This window comes from Olea europaea, unplaced genomic scaffold (assembly GCF_002742605.1).
Source record: "Olea europaea var. sylvestris unplaced genomic scaffold, O_europaea_v1 scaffold1249, whole genome shotgun sequence".
Taxonomy (NCBI): Eukaryota; Viridiplantae; Streptophyta; class Magnoliopsida; order Lamiales; family Oleaceae; genus Olea; species Olea europaea.
Genome location: NW_019229928.1, coordinates 124,547 through 150,636, shown reverse-complemented (window position 1 = coordinate 150,636; position 26,090 = coordinate 124,547). Strand labels below are relative to the sequence as shown.

At 33.6% G+C, this 26,090-nt stretch overlaps 1 protein-coding gene across 1 annotated transcript; it reads right to left on the bottom strand.

Moving 5' to 3' along the window:
* On the bottom strand, positions 1-20,465 carry LOC111374423 (protein RST1-like). Its single transcript, XM_022997094.1, has 12 exons — positions 19,984-20,465; positions 19,332-19,613; positions 19,106-19,189; positions 18,712-18,988; positions 18,027-18,280; positions 4,778-4,961; positions 4,481-4,674; positions 4,207-4,307; positions 1,932-2,007; positions 1,060-1,191; positions 901-989; positions 1-61 (listed from the first exon to the last, which is right to left on the bottom strand). The coding sequence occupies exons 1-11, from the start codon at positions 20,374-20,376 to the stop codon at positions 987-989; spliced, it is 1,980 nt and encodes a 659-aa protein (XP_022852862.1). The 5' UTR covers positions 20,377-20,465; the 3' UTR covers positions 1-61; positions 901-986.
* Between the last annotated feature and the right edge of the window lie 5,625 nt (positions 20,466-26,090).

The following is a 26,090-nucleotide window of genomic DNA, read 5'->3' as shown; positions in this document are numbered from 1 at the left end:
GCGGCATTTCCAAAGTAGTTCAGCACGTGTTTTGCAATCACATCCCATGCAGTATAAAAGTCTGAACCATGTATAATAGGATCCATCAATTTCAAATTATAGAGGAATCATTGCCAAAAAAGTTCACACGATTCATATCATTAGCTATGGGTTTCTTATAAATAAACTTTGACTTTGCAGCATTTGCAGACAAATGCTCTTGCTTGGAAGATTTTAAACAAGATGTCAGATAATAGCAAGCATGCATATCTCCTCAGCAAGATTGCCTATAAATATTTAAGAAAGAATGTTGAACTACTCATGTTATGTGTCAAGGTTTTGGAGAAGATCCAAGAGGAGGATAATGGATACATGAGAACTCCTCTGGCTCTCTAACAAAACTATTGACTGATTCATTATGGAACTTGTTTTGATTGAGAAAGTACATAAAAATATTTTCTTAGAAAAGATATAATCAGAGTTGGCCAATTACCATTTTCTCCATTCCAAATTTACTTTAGTCAAATATAACTTTATCTTTTGGCCAAAGGGATCACATTGAAGGAAGGTTTCAGGTTTTTCAAAACTGACGACGATCTTGTAGATATGGACAAGCAGAAAAATCAACATAACATGAAATATGACACGCAGGTCGGTTCAGTTTGAAGCAACAGCATGGAACAAAGGAATTTCTAGCAAAAGCAAAAATGTCTGAAGGCATACAAAAGAAAATTGAAAAAACACAGTATCTCAATATATCTTAATACTATACATGTTTACTGAATGAAACTAGGATATCAATGTGATGGTTTGTTTGAAAGAGCAACATCTTCGATTTTAGGTTGCAGTGAAACAACTTGAATTACTGAATATGCATATATTAAGTGTTTAGCATAATTATTGCATAAAGCAAAGGATTACCAATTACATCTGCCTCACAAAGATGGGCAAGACTTTGGAGTCCAAGAGTCTGAACTAAAGGATCTTGGTTCTCAATGCAGGCCTGTTCACTAAAATAGAGTAGTAAAGAGCTGGAACAGCATGCATATTAAACATAGAGTACACACAAATAGAGCATACCTCTACACTTAAAATAAGGTCCACTCCCCTATCTGGGTTTCTTCGGCAAACATCCTGAATGGAAACAGCAATACTAATGCAGATTTCTCTGTCAGACGAGAACTCACTAATTCCTTTTGGCGCTAATACTCCCTAAAACCCACAAGGAAGAATAATAGACAACTATTAAGGAAAAATATCTGATGTAGCTAGGGAATAAAAAAATTAAGATTAGGCATGGATAATACTACTGTAGCATTTAAATTGTCGACATTTCTGATCCAGATTTCAGACTTCAAATTACATACCACTAACTTGAATTGAAAATTATATATAGTAAAAGAAAAACCTAAATGATATCAAAGTAAATGACCAATAAAAAATTCCAAACTGCTTAAACCAATGCGGGGAGCATGTATGAAAAAATAAACACACAAAAAGACTTGAACGACCTTCTAATTCTCTGTTATTCACTTAAGAATACCAGAAAAATGACCAATAAACCTCGTTGATTTGCATAGAATAATGAGAACATATAGAAAATTAGAAAAAACTTTTATTAGATATATCCCACAAAACGGCTGCTAGATATCTGTATTTAGACAATTGAGGAAGCGTTTGCTATCAAGACTAATATCACACAGAACTCTCTTTTGTTTTTCTATATCTTTTCTTGTAGTTTCTTGTTTTATTTCACAACAGTGACAGATTTATCCCCCCCTTCCTGTGTGGGTGTTTAGGGGAACGTAGGCAGTAGCAGCAGGAGAGCTCTAATTTTAAATCTTCACTTGTAATTTCAAAATCATCAGTTTTACATTTAATAGACAAGAAACAGCTCATTTCAGGCTACAAAGTGTGTTTTAAAAAAAATAATAATAAATAAATAACATTACCTGCAAACTCCCAAAGACACGGTCATTGATCTCCCATGTCTTACAAATCAAACGCGTTGCAGTAGCATATAGAACACTGAGAGTGAGAAGTCAACAACAACAAATAACATTAAGATAATAACTTATCCTCTACCACAGGTCAACAGCAAAAAAAAAAAAAAAAATATTCTTTCAGTTTACCTATCCCAAAAAAGGAAAAAGAAGAAAAGAAAAGAAAGAGTTATGTCAACAAGAATACAGAACAGATCAAGTAGCAGAATGACCACCAAACATTGTCACACTGTGTGCTCCAAAAATAAAAAACTTCATTGGAAAGTGCACATTTGCACATTTTTTGGCCAGACCAACAAAGCTATTTTTACTTCTTTTGTATCTGTATGGAAGATAAAAATCGAAAGAGAGCTTAAAAAGTCAGTGTATGGTAAAAACACATTAATAGTATCACTATTAGAAGATCTCAGTGTAAAAGTTATTCCTTTTGTACATTTCTCAAAACTCGGAAAGACCAAAAACAACAGAAATTGCTCAGACACCGCGTCGGAAAATCCAAGCAGCTCATCAACTATAAGCAGTTCAGAAATCTACTTAGTATGAAGCACAGACAAAGCCATGACACGAGCACCTTGACACATGATGTTCTGGAAAAGTAGGACTGGATATGTAAGGGACATATTGATGAAAATAATATAAAATCAAATTCCTAGTTTTTTCATTTTCTGTTTCTTTATATATAATTCTCAGATTTCTATGAGTTGGTAAGGTCACTAAACAAGAATTGGTTTGTTGAGCCAACATATTTCCACTAAAAATGTGGCTCCTAACAAACCATTTTAACAAGTCTTCTAAAATTAAATTTATTGGCTCACAGCTGGACACCAATAAGATTTTTATCCTTCCTATTTCCACAGAAGTTTCCTTGTCCAGAATGCTCCCCACCTTCACCCATCTCTCTCTTCTCCCCTCATCCCCATCCCCTCTTTACTCTTCACCTGTCTCTCCCTCTTCCACTTTCTTCATGTCTAGAATCTTCTCTCCTCACCAAGAACGAGATTAAGAAAGAAAGAGAAAGAGAGAAGAAAAAGAAGAGGGAGAGAATAAAAAGAATTTAGAGTAAAAAATATCAATTTATTCAATAACAAAGTCTAACTATTACAATGCATAAGCCCCCTTATATAAGGTTTAAACTGGTATAATTTAAGTGGCAAACTACTAGAAAATCTATTAAATAAAATCCTAATTATGTTCCCTAAAATAAGTATCTAATTTGGAAAGTAAACAACCAATAAAATACTAGAAAATCCATTAAATAAAACCCGTTCCTAAATTAAGTATCTAATTTAGAAAGTAAATTATATATATCTTTATTCTATATTAAGTCCCTATTGGGTAGAAATTAAAATTCAAATTTTAATCTAAGTCAAAATCAACAACTCGTTTTAACCACACATTTTATGGGACCCACAACTTTTCAACCACACATTTTATCTATTTTTATCAAAATCTATTAAAAATCTAATTTTAATCCCCCACCAAACGGAGGCTAAATTCCCATCATTTTTCCTCGGCTAAGAGAAATCGACTCTGACGAGATAAACTATAACTTCATTCTCAAAGAAGGGTGATCTTTTGTCCTAACCAAGTATCAGTACTAAACTTTGGACAGCAACAATACGGCTTAACTCATACCAAGGGGTCAATTTTCCTCTTTGCCCACCTGGCCTACCTTTTCCTTGTCTAGTCTACTAGCTCAGATTGCTGGCTAATGGATAGTGCGCAAATTTGTTTGATCAATGTAAGTTTGTCCTTATTTATTTTGTTGGAATCATAAAACTGTCTATATTCTGTTTGGAAGATTTTCTTCGCAACTTCTCTTAATATTTTAATAAAACGTGTTGGACCTGTTGGTGTATCCATGCTTCTTATGTAATATGGCAAATTTGTGGATACATACTGTGCAGCACAAAGCATGTATATATCAGGAAGGCAATGCTGATATGAAATTTTTCTTCTTCTTTTTTTTTTTTTTTCTTTGTCTGAATCATAAAGATATCTCGTGTTGATATACATATTTGAGAAACTTTCCATGGATCATCATTAAACTATTGTGTATGTAAAAAGTCAGATACATGATGGTGCCACATAAAGTGAGTCCCCTTAAACTTACACTGAAACACACACCCTCACATCCAAATTCAAGTATCATGGGGTATATATAAGCATAACCAACCAAGTTGATAATTAACCACACAAAATATGAGTTTTGCAGAGAACATACGGCTTTGCACCCTTGTGAAGCATTGGTATTATAGTCTGAACAATTAGTGGTATCATAACAGAATGGGAAGCCAATGACGGAAGCAAGCCCCAGAGCTTTAGCTGCAGCAATAGTTCAGAAAAATTTTCACTAGATGTTACTGGCACATGAGAATCAATAAGTATAACAACCTCAGAATTGATGTACATGAGAAGTATGCAGCCAGAAACACCCATGTACACATGCACTAAACAATGCATGAAGTATAGGCTCACAACAATAATCTTAAACTCACCAGTGTGTCATGAAAAACGATTTCTTTATCATTATTCAAGAATACATGACTGTAGAATAGAACGAGTAGCAACAAAGGGACACCAAGTTTAGGTTCCACATTGTTACAAACAGCCAAGAGATCAACTGCAGAGTTCCTCAACTTTTGATGCATGAGCAAGACACTACCTATTGCACAAAGAATAGCAGGCATTTCTGCAAGGACAAGAAGGATAGCAGATTAATCACATGAAACGAAATGTTGCAAGACTAATACTCTAATCTCAGAAACTTAATGGAAAAGCATAAAGAGTTTTACCTGTCAAAAAAACTTCCTCTGACTGAGAAATGATTGAAGCGGATTTACGCTTCCCAACAATTCCAAGAGTGTATTCCTTTAAGAAAGAAGGCCATGGTCTTGCTGTGCAATGCTCTTCTTTAACATAGAGTTCATTGGCGGAAGGAAAATTAACATAATAAGAACCAAAAGTTGAAGATTGATCCTGCAAAAAGGCAAAGTGGTGCAGAAGCAGAATTGGTTTCTCAAAAACAAGAAGAAAATTCGAAAATACAAAAGTTTATAAGAAAATATTTTGCTCCCATTTGAGCCCCATTATATAAAACTAATTTTTTCCCAAACTCATTTTCAACCACACATTCTACCAATAAAATAATTTACACTCAAACCCAAAAATTTTCTATACTTTTTAACCATACATTATCTAAAATTCACTATTACAAAACTCATTTTTTGTGAAAGTTGGGGCTCAAACAAGGGCTTTGATTGTATTGAAATTGATGATTGAAAAAGTGTCAAGGCCTATATTTATTTGGGCAAATTAATTCCCTAAACATAATGACTAAACTAATTAAAATCCTAGGAGTGAAAATAAAATCATATTCTAATCAAGAAAGAAAAAGGAGAGAAAATCCTAAAGTCCTTATGGATTGGGGGAAAACAATTGAATCAGGAAGGAAAACAATCTCCCATTTATAGGTATTATAACAAGAAATGATAAGAGATAAGCTTTAGTAAAACAAACTGATAAGCCTTGACAAAACACACTAAATCTGCAGTAGGAGATAAACTAAAACTGAACTAACTAAATTTCTATCAGTACATCTAGATTTCTAAGAATCATAAAAGATCTTATCGTTACAAACTATAAAACAAGCTATCCCTAAAAACCAGGTAACAATCAAATCATTTTAATTTTTTTTATTTGATCAAGATTCTCTCAACTGTCCTATAGAAACAAAAAATCATATTTGGTATAAATCTATATCCTATTTGTTAAGGAACTGTACTGCATCATTTTCCCACTTGAAGTTATCTCGACTTCGGGTTTGTTATCGAAAAGCATATTCAACTGGGATAGTATTCAAAGATATCTGCAACTTTGAATGTAGAAGAAATATCCCTACCTGTAACTGTAAGAAGTTCAATCTTGTAGGCACCGTCTCCATTATATTGGAGTTTATCATATGTTTCAACGGGAAATTATTCTTAGGTGTACCATAAATAAATCACCCTCATTGAACAAATTTTCCCATCAGTGTTTATCAGCCGTAGCCTTGTAGTTTAAATTAGGTGGCCTCTACGTCCCTTTCAGCTTCTTGATGAATTTGATGCATATTTTAAACAAATTCTTCAACTTAAGAACTAATATCATTGGTTGGAAACAAGAAAATTAAATCTATAGTATGCTGAGGTGCTCGCATATAATATTATATTGAAAGGTGCTCGTTTAATTGAACGGTTTGGCATACTATTGAAGGCAAATTTAATTTGTGGTAAACTTGCATCCCTTTGACTAGGCTTATCACCACAAACACACTGAATCATGTTACCAAGTGTGCGATTAGCCCCTTTGGTTTGGTCATTAGTTTGTGCTGCTATACTTTGAAGTGTCAAACTTCTTCCAAAGTGTTCTCCAGAAATGACTTATAAATTTGACATCCCTATCTAAACTAATAGAACTAGGAACACGATGAAGAAGGGCAACCTCCCTCAAAATGAATGAGCGACCTGAGAGGAATCCAACATCCTCTTGCAAAGAATAAAGTGAACCATTACTACAAAAACTGAATCATATCAACGTTGAGTCCAAGAGAGTGCAAGAACAAAGTCAATGGTCATATCTTGACAAATAGTCTCTAGGGTGGATAGGTAAAAGAGTATTTGTGATCGGCCTTTAGCCCCATTGACATTTAGGAACGTTGAACAATCAGCCAATGCCTCGCTTGAGTTGTGGTGAATCGCTGCACTACTAGGCTAATTGTTGTCTTGTCCAATGTGGTTACTGAGTCCTCCAACAAGTATTTCCCAAATTAAATATTATTGTAAAGAGGAACAAGGAATAGAGAGTTGATTGCCTTTGAAAAGAAATCTATCTTGCAAGTGAAAGTCAAAGGTAGATAGTACTAAAATTGTCCTAAACTTTCCCAAAATATCATCTTCTATATACAATTCCTTCAAGCAATCGAAGCCAATAACTTATCTGCGAATCGTGGCAGGCACACCTACTCAATGCATCAGTTACTTCGTTATCTTGGCTGGACTTTTGCTTGATAGAAAATGTGAACTACTACAGAAATTTGATCCACCGCGCATGCATGTAGTTCATTGTTTTTTAAGAGTCGAGAATCTTCGAGGCGTGATGGTCACTAAACAAAACAAACTCTTTGAACCAAGTAATGTTACCAATGTATTAGAACCTGAACAAAAGTATAAAATTCAAGTCATAAGTTGTCCACATCTGCCAGGTTTAGCTGCCTTTTCGCTGAAAATTTCCACTTGCCAATTCTCTAGGAATAATACAATCCCAATGCATTAAACAAAAGCATTACATTCTACCTCAAAAACCTTCTCAAAATATGGCAATGTTAAAACAGGTGCAGTATACAACTTATTGTTGATGAGTTGGAGGTCTTATGTTGCACTTCACCCACTAAAACTTACCTTTCTTTAAGCAATCAGTGAAAGGACCATAATAGAACTAAATCCCGAATGGAACACCAATAGGAAGTAGCTAAGCCGTGAAAACTTCGCACTTCCCATACCGTGCGAGATATTGGCCGTTCTCAATTAACCTTTACTTGGATGCATCAACTTGAATTGAATTAGCTCCAACAAAAAATCCCAGAAATAGAAGCTGAATAGCCATGAAATTGTATTTTTGAGGTTAATATACAATTAGTCCTCAAAAGCAATGAGAACCTCTCAAAGATGCAACAAGTAGTTTTTATCACAATAACGATAGATAAAAATATTGTTGAAATAAACCACAACAAATTTTCTAATGAATAATCAAAAGAGCATAAAGAAACTGGGAGCATTTTATAATCCAAAAGGCATCACAAATCATTCATATAAGTCGTCATTTATTTTAAATGTTGTTTTCCATTCATCTCTCAGCCAAATATGAATATGATGGTATTCACTTCACAAATCAAGTTTGGCAAAAACTACCTTCTAGCCTGTCAAGCATGTCATTTGAGCGCAAGATAGGAAATCAATATTTGACGGTAATCTTGTTGGTTGCACAATTGTCTGCACATTCTCCAATTTCCGTCATTTGTAGTAAGCAAAGCAAGAACCGCACAAGAACCCATACTTCCACATATCAACCCGTTTTCAATAGTTCAAAAATTTGTCATCGCAATTTGGCATATTCCATTAGACTCAAATGGTAATGTAGTAGGTTACACAAATTAGCCACGGGCACTAAATCAATATAATGTTGCCATAGTCTACATGGGAGGCAACTGGTCATGCAATCTTGTGGGTGATAGATCAAAAAATTCTACTAGAACTATGCAAACCTTGTCAAGGATTTCTTGTGCCCCATCCGACGTGCCTTTAGCTTCTAGTGACATCACAAAATTTGGTTCCTTGTTTTGAGAAATTCAAACCCGAAAATACTAGTGAAGAGTTGCCCTTCGAAATTAGCAGTACAAATATCATGAGATTGCTTTTGTTTGGGCAGCAAGATTAAGTATTCTCTCGGCTTTTGCAAGTGGCATCAACATCAAATTCCCACAATCTTCCCAAAAGGACATGGCATGAATCCATGCTGACTATATCACATATGATATTAGACTTGCAGTACTTCCTAATTGACAAAGAAACTTAGCAAACTTCCATGACCTGAATTTCCAACCTCTCTTAATCCATGAAATCTTGTAAAGAGTTAGGTATCTTTCAGTCTTCATATTTAGTGAATTCACCACCACCGCTATCAATAAAAACGTTACATACTTTTTTATAGATTGCGCAAGAGGTGCAAAAGATCTTGTAGATTGAGTATCATTTTGTTTCCTTAGCGCACATAGAAGTCATTGCACAGTACAAGTAACTACTACTCCATCATCCCCTGCAGTAACTTCGCCGCTTTCATGAGTCTCCTGTTGCTCTTCAATTTCTTCTTCATCTTCAACAACCTATTAGGGCAAACATTGGAAAGATGACCTGTCTGACCACATCTATAGCACATGCTAAGGTTTGGCCGTGCATACACTGTGGTATTGATTCGAGAGGATTACTGCTGAACATCAACCTTTTTTGCCTAGTGATTACTTGTTGATCTTGTCCAAAAGTAGAGGTCGGTAGAACACTAGTTATCGATCTTGTTGTTTCCACCTGTTCATTTTGAAGTGACAGCTGATGTATCTTGATTAGGGCATCAGAATTACTTGGAGCATGAATTTGGCTCATGACATTTCACTCCAATGTCGATGATGCATGATCGATGGTCCTTCTATCCTAGCTCAACGGCGAGTGGATCCCTAAGGTTGAGATCTCTTTGATTCATCCTAAGATTAAGTTATAGGTTGCGTGCAATTTACTTTTCGGTCGATTGGAAAGATCCTAGGGTTTTGCACGTCGTCTTCTTCCTTGAGTGATCGTTGTTGCGCATTGTCTTCCAATGAAAGCTCCCCTAGAATCTAAGTTGCCATGTTTGGAGTTGTCATTAGCTGATTGTTTACCTCGAAAATTTCGCATCCCTGCAATGAATGCAGTTAAAGTTTGCTGAATGGCAAAGGATTTTTTCAAGCCCTTCATGTCGATCTTGTTGCTTGATGGCTTTGAACCTCCGTTCACTGTGGGTCGTGTGTGATTTTTCCTCCACTTGAACCATCCATGATCAGCAGGTCAAGTAAAAATCCTTGCTATGATACCTATTTTAGTGTGAAGGCAGAATTGATTTCTTGAAAACAGGAAGCAAATTTGAAAAATCGAAAGTTTGTAAGAGAATAATTTGATTGTATTGAAATTGATAATTGAAAAAGTGTATGAGCCTATGTTTTTGAGAAGCACGGACACGTCAATGTCAACTAGGGCTACACAAAAAAATCGCGAAACTGCAAATCGAACCGAAGTCGTTGGTTTGGGTCCACATAGACCCGCGGTTTCATTTTCCTCAAACCGAACCAAACCGCTTTAAAATGGTTTGGTTTAGGTTTCAATTTTCAAAAAACCAAACCGAACCGAATTTTTTTTAATCAAAAAAATATTTTATTCAATTATAAATTCTCTTATATAAATTTTATTAAATTATAGTTTTTAAAATTTAAAGTATAATTTCTTAGAATTTTGTAATTTCTTAATCCAATTCGTGCATAACAAGCAACCCACTTTCATTAGTTGCGCCTTCTTTTAAAAATAACACACTGGACCCACAATTACAAAATGTATGCAACTGCCCAACCGCATACACTGATACACATCACTGATTACACAATTCAAAAACGGGAGAAAACAAAGTTACCAAACCCTAGCAAAGCTTCCATTCACCGTTGATATTCCGCTGCAAAAACGGGTATTTTTCTCCTCTTTTCCTGCCCCCTCCCTCCGCCTCTGATGTGAAATATAATTATTGTTACTAGTTTAGGATCTTTAGACCAGTTCATGAATCCAATAGTTGTTTATGTTTATTATTATGGTAAAATAATTACAATTATGCATAATTTCTGTTATTCTACTTCAATGTTAAAGGGTATTAATTATTCTACTTCAATGTTAAAGGGCATAATTGCTGATATATTTGTTCGGCTTTGCCATTATTTAAAGAAACTGTCATCCATTTTAACTACTTTGTTTGGCAGAATTAATTAAATAATTAAGTTATTTGAATTGATACAGATTACGAAGGATTAGTAGATTTATTTCTTGACCTATTTTGATACCATCTGAAATCCTGAACCTTCGAGACAAACCTTGATAGGTCATTTATTTCATCACAAAAGTATGGCTCTACGAAAAAAGAAAGATAAGTTACAAAAGGCTTTGAATATGATGAGATGAAATAACAAACAATGCTAAAAGGATTCTCTTTCTAGAGACGCTGCCTTTTTATATTCTTGATAAAGATCAAATCATCTATTATTAATATCCCAAAATGCTGAATACATTTTAAAAGTAGCCTATGTGATTCGATGTTGGCTTGGCTAGAAGACTGGCCATGTTTGTAATGCAGCTTGGTTTAAGAGTTGGAGTTTTCATTTAACTACTTTCTTGTTTCTTTTTTACAATAGTGTATATCCATTGTTTCTTTCATTTTTTCCTATGAGAATCTAAGAAGGAATTCAATTCAGATTTTTGGTTGTCTGATTGATAATTTTTCTTTTCTTTCCTTTTCTTTTTTTTTTTTTCATCTCATAAACAAATTCTTTTTTTTTTTTCAGATATGTATCCAATTCTAGAAAAAGCCGATGATGCAATTCCATTAGAGGATAACCCTGAAGATATGAAATTGGAAGGAAAATGCAAGAAGGGAAACAAAAGGTCCGAGGTATGGGATCATTTTAAAATTCAAGGAGATGAGAAGGTAGAAAGTAATTATTATGGACAAACATATAAGCATCATGCAAAAAACTACGGAACTAGTACATTGTGGAATCATATCATGCATTTGTGCAAGAAGTATCCATATAGAGTTCAAGACAAAAAGCAAAAGAAAATGGCCGGTTATAATATGTTTAAAACCGAAGAGCTTTCTAAGCGTATTGATAGCCATGAAGAACCTGTCAAGTTTGCTCAAAAAGAAGTTAGAGAATAGATTACAAGTATTTCATATTGTCTGAGTCACCGTTTCGACATGTGGAGGATGAAGGTTTTCAGGGTTACACAAGGTATTTTTTCCCAAGATTTGTATTTCCTTCAAGGATAATAGTAGCGAGAGATATATATAATTTGTTCCTAAATGAGAAGAAGAAATTGAAGAAAGAGTTGGGTCAACATAGAGTTTCTTTAACTACTGATTGTTGGACGTCAATACAGAATGTTAGTTATTTGTGTTTAACTGCTCATTACGTTGTTAATGATTGGAAACTTCAAAAAAGGATTATAAGTTTCATTCAAGTCCCAAACCATAAAGGAGATATGGTGGGAAAGGAGTTGATTTCTTGTCTTAAAGACTGGGAAATCAATAAGATTTTTTGTGTAACTGTTGATAATGCCTCTTCGAATGATGTAGCATTATTGAGACTGAAGAGTTGTTTTGAGGAGAAGGACGGTCAAAGTACTGGGTGGAGAAATACTTCATATGAGGTGTTGTGCTCATATACTCAATCTGATTGTTTGTGATGGCTTGAAAGAAATAAGCCATGCTATTTCAGGTATTCGTAATGCAGTGAGATTTGTTAGATCTTCCCCAAAACGACTAAAAAGGTTCAAGGAGAGTTGTAAGGAAGCAAATATTAAGTCTCGAGCTTTGTTGTGTTTGGATGTCACAACTAGATGGAATTCCACATACTTGATGTTACAAGCTGCTACGAAGTTTAAAAAAACATTTGTTATTTCGGAAAGCGATGGAAACTATACAAATTCTTTTAATGACGACAGGTCCGATGGAAGAAATATAAATGGACCACCAACACATGTCGAATGGGATCGAGCAGAAATATTTGTTAGGTTCTTGAAGACTTTCTATGAAATGACTTTAAAATTTAGTGGCTCGAAGTATGTAACTTCTACTCTTTCTTTCAAGAAATATGTGAAATTCATGTAGAGTTGAATGAATTAGCTAAAAAGCCTAACACTTTGATGGGATTCATGGCAATTAGTATGCGGAAAAAATATGATAAGTATTGGGGCCATGTTGAAATGTTTAATCAGTTGTTGTTCATTGCAACAGTTCTTGACCCAAGATGCAAGTTGGAACTTCTTAAAGTCGGGTTCGAACTTATTTACGATGTAGAAATTGCAAAAATGTTGTTAAAAAAAGTTGAAGAGACACTCGACAGGCTGTATGCATGCTATGAAGAAATGGCGACTCCAATCACTCCACCATCGGCTTCATCAAAGGAGGCTACCAAAAATAATAGCTCAAATCCTTCACAACCTGCTTTCGGTCTTTCTAAACAAATTCCTTCTACTTTTAAAGCTAAACTTATGCAAAACATGTAATCTGAGAAGAATGATTTGGTTGATTATTTGTCTGATCGTTGTGAAGATTTAACCGATCCCAAATTTGATGTATTAGTATGGTGGAAATTGAACGCGCACAAGTACAAAATTCTTTCTAAAATTGCCAAAGATGTATTAGCAATTCAAATATCCACGGTTCCTTCAGAGTCGGCATTTTCCACGAGTGGTCGGATTCTTGACTCCTTTAGGAGTTCATTGAGTGCAAAGAATAAAGATGGTTGAGGCCTTAATATGTACGAAGAATTGATTGCATAGCAGCAATGAACCTATAGTGCTTCGCCAATATTTGGATGAGGTAGAATCATTGAATGACTCGGAAAAAGCAGTAGAAGGTGACATTTATTTTCTATTATCAGTTTTGATATTTTTATTCAAATTGTTTCTTAGTTGCTTGTTAATATCATTAATAAGGACTAATAAATAATTTGATATTTGTGTATCATGCAGAGGCCGAATCATGTTCTACAACAAGGAGTAGTGATCCAATTTTTATCAAATGAGAGGTTAGTACTCTTGTACTTATTTTGATATTATTGCTCACAAAAGTTTGAGCGGAGTGCCTGTTGCTAGATGCTAACTTGATAATATGTTTTTTGTTTATATATCGAATTTTAGACAAATATAAATGTAATTTAACATTTAACATTATTAGTTCTCATTTACATTTATATGTTAACTTGTTTTAAATATATTGTTATAATGTCAATAGATAAACCGCGAATTTAAACCAAACCGCAAATAATGGTTTGGTTTGATTTGGTTTGATTTGAAAAATAAAATGGTTTGGTTTGATTTGAAAAAATTTCAAACCGCATAAAATGGTTTGAGTTGAAAATAAAGTGCAAACCGAACCATATTCACCCCTAACGTCAACGTATCGGACTCCGTTATGCCTCCGACACGTCATCTATGCGTATCGAGTTCCTTAAGGTGTGCCGGAGATGAGGAAAGGCAGATGGCTTGAAAAAATCAGTAAGAAAAATAGATAGGAGAAAAAAATGAAGAAGAAATGGACGGTGACCGATGAATACCTGTGAAGAAGTATAGGGAAGAAATGACGAAAGAAGAAAAAGGAAATGAAGAGACTGCTGCAAGAAAGAAATGAAAAATCAGTGGATTTACGCAAACCAATGTAATTTTTAAATTGTTAGGCCCACCTGTAAAAAAAATTTTAAGTATATATGTAATTTACCTTTTTTCACAAACCTTATTCCTTAACAAAAAAAAATAGGTAAAATTTTATGCAAATTAATTTTTTACCATTTTACCCTCCAATAAAAAATAAAACTTACATAAGAAGTCAAGTACATTTCTTCCTCGCAGTAACCTATGAAAATTGCAAGAGATTAAACAAAATCCACTTCAAATTTTTCTTTAATATTTCATCTTCTTCAAAAATTTCATCAATCCATATTTCAAGGATCATTTGCAAGGCCAAGAAGAATATATTTTTTCAAGTTTCAAGTAATATCACTCTTATCTTATTTGACTATTTGAAGTTTTCTTCTTTTGAAATTATGAGTGGTAATGCTAAGAGATGATGATTTAACTAAAACTTTTGGGAAATATGTTACAAACTTGATAAATTTAATGAAAAGGGTGATAACATTCTTTGGCAATGCAATTTCTGTAATACAACTAAGACAAGTTCATACACAAGAGTGAGGGCACATTTGGAAAAATTACAAGGTTATGGAACTAGGGCTTGTAAAAAAGTGACTATAAAAGATATATGTGAAATGCAAAAAATGGAAGATAAAGCCAAGTTGAGAATGCAACCTAAGGTGGGGAAAAGAGTACCATTGCTGTCGGATAATATGAGTTCTAAGGATTGTTATGTTTTGGAGGAAAAGAAAAGAATAATGCAATAGAAAATGTTTTTAATATGACAATATGTGACCAGTTGGATTCTGAAATTGCTAGAATGTTTTATTCAAGTGGTTTGCCTTTTACAAAAAATCCTTATTACATTAGTTCTTACACTCTTGCTTTCAATAGTCGAATTTCAAGGTATTTGCCTCCCGATTATAATAAGTTAAAAACTATTCTTCTTCAAAAAAAGAGAAAAAAAATGCGAAAATGTTATTAAACCCAATTAAAAGGCACATAGGCAACCCTGAAAGGCAGCCCAATGATCAGACCTTGGGTTTGCTCCTCAATAATCACCAGTTCGAGTCTCCTCAGAGTTACTGAGGTGAGTATCTAGTTATAAACTTCAAGGCCTCATGGGATTAATCGAGGTGCGCGTAAATTGGCCCGAACACCCATAGTCATAAAAAAAAAAGGCACATAAGCAGAAAAAGGAGTTACCATTGTAAATGATGGATGGAGTGGTCCACAAAGAAGGCCACTAATTAATTTATGACAGTGACCAAGAGTGGACCAATATTTTGAAAGCGGTTGATTGCTCCGGTGAAAAAAATGTAAGTATTTTATTACTAACTTGATGGAGGAGGTAATAAATGAAATTGGTCATGAAAAGGTGGTTCAAGTAATAACCGATAATGCTCTAAATTGCAAAGGTGCTAGGTAAATAATTGAATTGGAATATCCTCATATTTTTTGGACACCATGTGTTGTACACACGCTAAATCTTGCTTTGAAGGACAGTTGTGCCGCAAAGAATGTTGAAAATAATTTGATTCATATGAGGAATGCAATTGGATTACTAGTCTTCATGATGATGCAACGATTGTAAAAAAATTATCATGAACTATTTTATGAGACTAGCAATGTTTAATGAATTTCTGCCATTGAAGTTGCTCGTAGCGGAGACACAATTTGTTTATATTAGTCATATTAAAAAGATTTAAGCTTATCCAACGCGGTCTTCAAGCTTTGGTTATTAGTGAAAAATGGTCATTTTATCGAGAAGATGACATGACAAAGGCAAGTTTTGTGAAACTGAGTGCTTGATGATCTTTGGTGGAACTCTATTATGTTCTTTCCATTACTTCTCCCATTTATGACATGCTTAGATTTTGTGATACAGATAAACCTTGCCTTCACTTGGTTTGCGACATGTGAGATACAATGACTAAGAAAGTAAGAGGAATAATATACAAGCACGAGAAAAAAGTTCAAGAAGAGTAATCATCATTCTACAATATTATTCATCGGATACTTGTAGATCATTAGAACAAAAATAACACTCCACTTCATCGCTTGTCTGATTTTCTAAATCCAAGGCAATTTTTAAATCTAATTAATACATTTGTTGTTTATTTACATTTTCATAATGTTTAATATTTTTTATTAGTTATTGAATGAATAGTCATTTCTTTAATTTTTTTTCTCTTGTATAGGTACTATAGCGAGGAATGGATTAGTGAAGATCCCACTCGACTTGCTCCATAGAAAGAAGTAGAGATTTCAAGAGAAAGAATAAAATTCTTCAAGACTCAAGAGGTCCTTGTCAAATGAAGAGCATAATATAGTGAATAAGGAGTGTGCTAAATTCTCAAATTTAGAAGACGACTTTGGTGATTTTGAATCTTTCTATGATCGTTGCCGCTTGGGCACGAAGGCTTGGTGGGTTATTTATGGCGTTTGCACACCTATACTTCAAAGTCATGCCTTGAAATTAGCGGGGCAACCAAGATTCTTCATCTTGTTGTGAGCAAAATTGGAGTATTTAGTCCTTTTTGCATTCTCCTAAACGGAATAAGCTAACTCCAAAACGTGCAAAAGATTTAGTATTCATCCATATCAATCTTCGTCACTTGTCAACGAGGAGTGCAAAATACTCGCAGAGAGAGACTAAAATGTGGGATATCAGTGGAAATGAGTTTGATACATTTGAAGATGTTGGTGTGCTTGAAGTTGCTAATTTGTCTCTAGACGAAACGGAATTGGAGGAGATAATATTTGCAGATGATGGAGATGGAGATGTAGATGAAGATGTTGAAGAGGTTCAAGAAGAATGATATAATTAATTTCGATTTTACTTTTTCAACTTGTATTATCAAGAAACATGTATGAATTTAGGGGCCATTTGGGAGTGATTTTTCACCCCAAAAAAATTGATTTTTTGACCATTAGGAGAAAAGTAGGGGCCACCTGTGAGAGAAGAATCAAACTTTAGGGCTGGAATATTGAAATAACAGTCAAAAAATCAATTTTTTGGGGTGAAAAATACTCCCAAACGGGGCCTTAATGTCAGGTTTGGTTTTTAATTATTATTTAATTATTTATGTATATGATACAATAAGTATAAAAAAAATATTACTTTAGACAATTAAATTAAAATAAGTTTAAAAAAATAATATTTTTATCAGTGTATCGACGACGTATCATGTCGAAACTTCTTCAAAAAATTGCATGTTGGTGAGTTCGACACATACTTTAACTCCCTAATCCTAATGACTAAAGTAAATAAAATCCTAGGAGTGAAAATAGAATCCTAATCTAAAAAGAAGAAAAGACCATATTCTAATCAAGAAAAAAAAGAAGAAATAAAATCCTAAAATCGTATTAAAACAAGAAATCATATTTGGCATAAATCCCTAAAACATTTGTTAAGGGATTTTCCTTCACGAAGTCATCAGCAACTACAAATTAGGCCAAAATCTAACCTGTAACGTAAAGAGGGCTGGGAAGAAGGAAGTAAAACACGTCCAAGTGCTAAGATATATGCATGAACAATCCTAATAGAATTAAAGTTTCATTTCATAATTAAGAAAAGTGGGAGATCAAACTTTTGATACTTTCTATGGAATACAGTTCAATCCATGAGGGAATGAGAGATAAACAAGAAAATTTATTTCAGGACAAGTTTTCTCAAAAGCCTAGTGAAATAATAAAATTAGAGACCTCAAATTATTGTGTCAAACATATCCTATATCAACAAATACCACTCAAATGGAGATGAGGATTAAAATAGTTAGAAGCAAACATCCATCACATAGAGCACGTAACATATGGTGAATGATAGAATTAGAGAGCAAAAACAAGTATCGTTTTACTCGTTTAAAGGATAAGAAACTTAGAAGCCAGCAAAAGCAGTAGAAATAGATTCATGAATTCAAGAAGAAAATATCACACGTATGTTTCGGCTTAGCAATGGTAGTTATAGATCATTTAACCAAAATGAAAGTACATAGGATTAGATTTCGTGTATAAGATAAATTAACTATACCTGGAACCATAAATTCCGCAGTAGCCTAAATATGATCCATCCAGGCGAAGTAATGAACGGATACAGTCCTTCAACAGCTTGCTTTGCCTTTGGTGCAGTCAGCAAAGTCATTGCAGACTTCCCCAAAACAGAGAGCAAATCAGTTGCCACTTGTTTAACAGACATACATGGAGAGGAAACAAGGTTGACAACAGGAAAAATGAATAAGAGCTCTTCACTCAGCTCATTTGTAGAAGCACCAACATTATATTCTGCTGCAGCAAGTAAAACATCATATTTAGCAGTAGAAACAAATTCAGAAAGAGCTTAAAAAGATAATCATTCATGGAGCATATCAGGGAGTGAAAAAAAATTGGTGCTATTTTTAACATTACAAGTTATATGCACTCGCCAAGTGATTGAGGACACTATAACAACATCATGGGCAATATTGCAGTTTGTCCAAACCATCAGACTTGGGTACGAACACAATGGATTACAATGTTCAAGCAGCAGTAATTGGTTACAATTATGCTACTACGCAACATCGTAGAACCACTGCTAGCTGGAACAACAAAGCACTGCCAACTTTACATGCATCACAGTTTAAATATGCTGGTTGCTTTACCCGTTTGGTGTCGCCATTTTACAGGTTGTCAAAGCAAAACAAACAACAGAATAACCAAGACAGCTGAAGTAATCATACCATTTTCACTTTTCCATCTCAAAAGATAGAGAACCAGTTTCACAATGGAATATTGCTCATGTTCGAGCTCAGACTGAATGAAAATTATGAACAAGGATAGTATCACTGATTTCAATTCAGTAATATAATTTAGGCCAAGCTCTTTTTGCACAGCCAATACGCGCCACAATACTTCTAAAATTTTCTCAACACCACTAGAGTAGGGGCGAAAATCTCCATGTAGAGACAAAATTGCTTCCAGCAGTTCGACACCGCATAATTGAGCTTCTTCAACAAGCTGACAATACCAGAAACAATAAATAGTTTTTATTAAATGCAATCAACAAGGTCAGACAAATAATTAGGTAATGCATATATGTCCAAGTCATTGATTTTTAATGAATCAAAATTATACCAATCCCAATCCGACCAACTGCCTCAATACCACCAAATATGCGTCTATCGAGCATTCAACAAAATAAGAAACATCTGTAAATTCCTGCAAAAAAGCAAAGGGTTTATGGGGAAAATGAATATTATAGCATAATTTAACAGTTCCTAAAACTTTAGGGCACTGTCATATTTCATTATAGAATATAAACAATATAGAAACCTATATTTCTTGCAAAAAGTTAACTTACTTCTGCATTCTTGCATGGAAAGTATTTGAGACATCCTATCAACAGCTTAAATACAGGGATGGCCTCTCGAGGAAATAAACAACAAAATGACGCCAATGAGGACACTAAGTTCCTCATGAAGAGAGTATAAGAGCTCGTGATGGAAACTTTTATGATCAAATAATATAAGAAAGGCCTCAAGAATTCACAAACATCCTCCATTCCCAAATGCTTGCTCTTCACCATAAAAGTAATCACTTGTTTTGCAAGTTCACAATGCACTTCCACTCCACAAGTAAGTATCTGCAACCATAAACATAAAAATTCATACACTTAACTACGCCAGTGTAAATGATTGAATAACCTAGATTGCAAGTAACTAAATCATGGGGCTAGTGGGATGCTTAATGCAGATGGTGCAATCTAAAATCAGCAGTGGATATAAAATAACAATGCTTATAAATTAGGAATTCAGTGTGATTAATTATGTTAACCACCATCTTGACTAAAAGCATAATCTGTTAGAAGGGGCACATGTATCCATCCAAATTTTGTATTCAACATGCCCCCTCCATTTTTCCCATGAAAGCATGCACAACTTTCAATAAGTGGTGACCAGAGTTAAGCAAGTTTCCGTCTAAAAGTTCAAGCTTTCCTGGAAGAATTAGTTCACCTTCACGAATGGGTGAGTTTCCGAGGAAAAAAGGCGGAAGGAAGAGTGACCATTCTGGAAGCCTAATGTAGTTAAAAATCCTATGGCTTTGATGAAGAGATTGATGAAGCGAGGATTGGAGGCTTCGAGGGCGGACTGGAGCTCCAACAACCCAGTTAGCAGGTCCAATTTTGAGTCCTTGACGAGACGACATAATTCTCGAGTCGATTGGTCGACGACGGCGGCGGAGGTGGAGTGGAGGCATCGAGTGATGGCTTCTCGCCCGGGGTCGGAGTCCGGATTTAGCCGCGCCGGCGCGGATCGGAGCTTGTCGAATATTGAGATTACAGCGAGTTTTTGGAGCGAGGGTTGGGGAACTCGGGTTTTCTCCAACAATAAAGTGTACGAGTCCATTTCTGTAAGGGGGAGTCTCCCGTCGGAAAACGTTTCGGAGGGTAAAAGCAAAAGAAAGGTCTAAATTTACACCATCGCCATACAGTTTAATTTTGTCACTAGTTGTTGTTATTGTGGCCAGGCAATTTAGTGCTTGTTTAGTCGAGAATTTGTTAATTGATTTTGATCGTCAGAGACAAAGAGTCTGTGTGGTAGAGATTTTGATAATTGATTTTTTGATTGTTGAAGTTAGAGTGAATTCTATATATGAGAAAAAAATTCAAAAATTATAGTTAGAATAGTGAAATAACGGTCAAAATTTTGATTTTAATTTTTTTTTAATTTGTAACAAACAAGCACAAAGTGGGTCCTATTTGTGATAGAAGAATTCAAAAATGACGATTGGAATAGTGAAATAACGATCAAAAAATTGATGTTAATTGGATTAAAATCCTTACCAAACATGCTCTTAAGGGGTGTTTAATAGGCATTTTTATGTAAAAGTGCATTTTAGAATAGTAAATTGATGTGAAATATGTGGTTGAAAAATAAGGAAAAATCTTTGATTTACGTGTAATATTATTTCAATAAAGAATGTGTGATTGAAAAGAAGAGAGTGAAAAATGAATTTTGAAAAAAATGGCTACCAAATGGGGCCTTAATTTTATTTCACCGTAAGCACGCAATTTTATATAACATTTCATTATTACCATTCAACTTCTTTTTACCCTTTTTACAAATTTTAAAATGGTAACATTGCATTATATATGTAAAATGAATTTTAAAAAAATAAAAGTAAAAGTTTTTTTATTTTTTTAGACGTTTTTTAAAATGAGTTTTTATTTTATTTTATTTTTTGAAGTAACTTTTTTTAAAATAAGTTTTCATTTTTTTTTTTGAGGAACTTTTTTTAAAACAAACTTTTATTTTATTTTATTTTTCTAAAATTTAAAATATTTTTTATTTTATTTTATAAACTTTTTTCTAAAATAAGTTTTTATTTTATTTTATTGTTTTAAGTAAAATTTTTGTAAAATAATTTTTTATTTTTATTTTTTTAAGTAACATTTTCTTTAAATAAGTTTATTTTATTTTTTTAAAAGTTAGTTTTTATATATAATACAAAGTTACTGTTTTACCCATTTTAAAATTAGCAAAAATAGTGAAAGCAAGTTGAATGTTCATGTAAAAACGTTATATGAAATTGGGTGACCATAATGAAACATTATATAGAATTAGGCAATCATGTTGAAATAAAATTAAATTGTGTGGCCATGATTAGGTCTGGACAAAAAATCAAAAAACCAACCAAATCAATCAAACAAAACTGGCTCGAGTCAGTTTTGGTTTGTTTGACAAGGGTAATTAGTTTGGTTTGATTTTTTTAACATAAAACAATATTAGATCGATTTAGTTATGGTTTGAAACCTCAAACCACTAGTTAATGGCACCGACCCAACCCACTTACATGTTTATCTTTTGTTCAATAAAAATAAAAATAAAAAAGTAATCCATAATCTTTCATAACTATATCTAGATTTCTTCCAATCTATAATTTTACCAATAACTAATAGCATTGATAATTTCCTTTCACAAGCTCATTATGCTATACTTAGCATTTTTTTCCTACTCGGACAGTTAGACTACATAATGCATAAAAAGCAATAAAATTCTTAAGTTTTTGTTGATATGTCTCTATTAACTTGATCTTATTTATTAGTCAATGGTTTTTGTAATATAAAGTTATTTAATTATTTTTGTCCTTATAATATATGAGCATGTCTAAAAGTCCGACAATTTTTTTTGAAAAAAATTCAATTTGAACAAAAAGTCCAAACCGACTCATCGAACCTAACATTTGTTTGGTTTGGCTCGATTTAAGGGCTAGAGTGAAATGGTTTGGATTGAAATTCATCCAAACCGATTAATTTGATTTTAGTTTCGAGTTGAAGTTAAAATCGACCCAAACCACGCATCACGCTTAGTCATCGTGACACTAAATATAAAGTTGGATGGCGAAAGTGAAACAAAATCAAATTAAGTGGCCGTAGTGACACTAAATATAAAGTTGGTGGTCATCGATGTATTTAACCCGCAAAAGAAATGGGATATTCATTTTAAAGGTCTAGTCAAAGTACAAATTCGTTTATAAAGCCCAATAACTATGTTTTTAGTTAGAATGCTTAAAAAATAATATTTATTGAAAAATATAATTTGTAAATAACTAAAATGTCCTGTATATAAAAGATATTATTGCCCTAATTTCCCTTTTATACTCCCATTAAGAACTAAAATCAAATTTAGGTTCCTTTGTTCTTGCTAAAGGTCAACGTCTCTATTTAATTTTTTTGCCTTTCCTTATCATCATCTTCTCTCTTTCATGAAACCCTAAAATCTATATTGTCATTCACTTTAACTCTCATTTGGTTGAAACAAGTAATCTAAGCTTCTTTTTTGGCATTTAAAGAAAAAGAGATAGTATTGTTAAATTTTAACATTTAGGCTAGTTGCTTTCTCCCATTTTCTGAATCATTTCTTCATGTTGTTATGATTTGTGTTTATGGTGTTCATTTTTCAATAATGACTTTGAATTCATTTTAGCATTGGACAAGAGCTTTGATATAGATATATATCCAACATGTTCTTATTATCCCTTATTTCTAATAGTTGAAGTGAAATGTATATTGGTAAATACGTGTTTGGATATTCTATCTATTATTCTATTGTGAAACATACATATCATTATTTCATTTCATTTTTTCCTGCCCATAATGACTTACATTTCATTTTTTGCTGCCCATAATGACATACATCTCATTATCAGTCCTGTACGAAGTTTGATATTTGATGAAATTTTCAAATTTTTATATTAAATTGCAACTATGAACACTGTGGATATGACATAGATATTAGTTTGTTATCCAATTGAATATGAACAATCAATTGAAGGTGCATGAAAAATGAAAATATGCATGGAATGGCAAAGAAAAACAATGTCCATTCTTGTGTCAAAAATAATTTCTTATATTGACCTGTATAATAAAGTCAAAGAGGTGTTGAAGGTCAATACAAGGTTATAAAAAATGGAAATGTCAGCTCTTTTCCCTATAATGTATAAAGCTCCAATTGTACCAACTATCATTAATTGTGACAGCAATGTGAAGTGGTTTGTATCTGTCTGTAGAGAAACATTTCTTTGCATAACATTTTCAAATGAAGTTGTTGAAAACCACGAAGAATTTGATGATGATGGATGTTTATTGCTAATAGAGGGTGGAAAACAATTCGAAAATAGGAACAGCGAGGAGGAAATTGTTCAAAGTACAATGATCGCAACTACGACAATGGTGATGGAATGTTTGTATGTTGCAATGGTTTTGACGTAACTCAATATAGTCTCGAAAGAGTAGATGGCGAAGGTAATTCTCCAGTAGCAAACGACAAGTATACCGAGTTACACCTGATTGAATAGTAGTAAATGATAACAAGTTGATTGTAGTCAAATTGTATCAGCAAGTGTAAGTTTGTTCCATTGTAGGATACAAATAAGAATTCCAAAAAATAAAGATATGAAAGTCAACCTATTGTTTCTAACTGAAAATGACATAACATCAAAATTACAATTACTGGCTGTGAAGTATCACTTTGAGCAGAAAGTTAAGAAATCAAATAAGAGCACTTATATATGTGTTTGTATTGAGGAAAATTGAAAGTCACACTTGTGGGCAACAAAGATCAAAGAAAATCCTATTTTTGAAGTTCGAAAGTACGATGTTGATCACTCCTTACTCCATGAATGTTCGTCGCTGAGACCATAAGCATGCTTGGTACATGGTTATTGGAAACCACATCATCCCTAAGTATTAATATGCCAACTGAGTTATAGATCAAAGGATCATCATTAACAACATTTTCTGAGAGAGTGGCATAAAAGTTTTGCTTGCAATGTGATTCGTGGAAAACCTCGCAAAAGTTATGGTAATTGCTATCATATTGTGATGTTTTGGAGGTGAAAAATCTTAGCACGGTGACATTCATCCATACTACTGATGATCGACATTTCAAGTATTTTTTTATGGCCTTGGGATCGAGTATACGTGGATTCCTCACCTCGATACAGTAGGTAATTTATGTGGATGATACATTCTCGATAGTAAGAAAGTAAAAATATATTAATTCTCAATAATAAAATAATACAGTACTTAACAAATATAATATTAGTCAACCTTATCCATTTTCTTGTTGAGGAACATCTTTCATCGTCACAAATTTGGATTTCTCCGCACTATATTTGTCATCACTTTTGAGATGCAATTTTATTACAAAGGTATAACCCCCTGTAGAGATAGAATGTAAATTTCCAAAGTTGCCCTGGGAACGTGATCCTTCAGATTATCAAACATAAATATTGTTTGTTCCTCCGAATGGATCCGCACAATGTCACATACAGAATATTAAATTGTTATTTACATACCTTTACTGGATTTGTTTGCATCTTCCTAGGGTTTCTTTGGATTAAAAAATTAGCGGACATTTCTTTGCCACGTATTCAATCGGATTGTCATCTTTTTTATCTTCTCCAATTTGTTTTCCACCACTATCTCTTCTCAGTGTGTTTTTCGCTACTGTTTCTTTTCCTGCCTTCTCTTCTAACTTTGATTCCTTCTCAAACTCATCCATCACATTGTCATGTCCGACCTCAATTTGTTTTCTTACCCTATATATTCTCTATTTCATCTCCTAACTTTGTGTTCATTTTCAGGCTCATCATCGTATCAGCAACTGAACCTCTTTTTTTACCTTGCCCTTTGGTCAAGTTTTCAATACATTAGCTATACTACTAATAGCACCATCAAATACATTTATTTCTAAATGAAATCAACCAGCTACAGTCGATTCAACCAACCTATCAATCTTTTGCTCCATTCGATCAAGCCAAATTGATATGACCCTTGCAGTCTTCCTTTAAGTTTTTCAATTTCGTCCTCACTATGTTCAGCTCATGAAATACCAGTGGTGGTGAGATGTGATCATTGTGTTTCTACACACTTCTTTAATATCTAAATAGGCTTATTGCTGATGAAATGAGTGGAATTCAACTTAGAGTTAGGTAATATTTGCTCTTGTAACCTAAAAATCACCCATGGAATGAGAACAGGGCAAAATGAGGGGAAAATTACAAAAATTGTGCAAAATTGTGAAGTTGGGGACCAAAGTGCACATGTGTCGACAGTTGAGGACCTTGCCTGCAATTTATGAAGGACTTGATCGAAAGAGAAGTCAAAATTTGAGAATCATATTGTATCAAATCAAAGTTAGAGGTCGAGGTATGCATTTCTTTGGAGATCAAACTTAAAAAAGGAAAAAGAAGGATAAACTGCGCGCTTGGGTTTGAAAAGAATAACTTGTGTGCACATTTTAATTTCTTTAGGCCTTTTCTTACAATTTGGCTGGGATGGTTTTTACAATTTTTAAACACCCTTGTCTGGCACTAGTCTTCCTCTTTTCTTCTTCATTTTTTTTTCTTTTTCATTTTCTTGGTGTTTTGGGTATACAATCAAGAGCACAAAGAGACTATATCAAGAAAGGTGGAGAAATTTTTAGGGAACTCAAGTTTAATCTATAGAAATCTTGAAGAATCCAACCAAAAATGGGGTTTCACTTTTATCTAGAATTTACTCCATTATTTTCTTCCATTTGTGATGTATTGTATAAAATATTTTCCTTTCCATCAT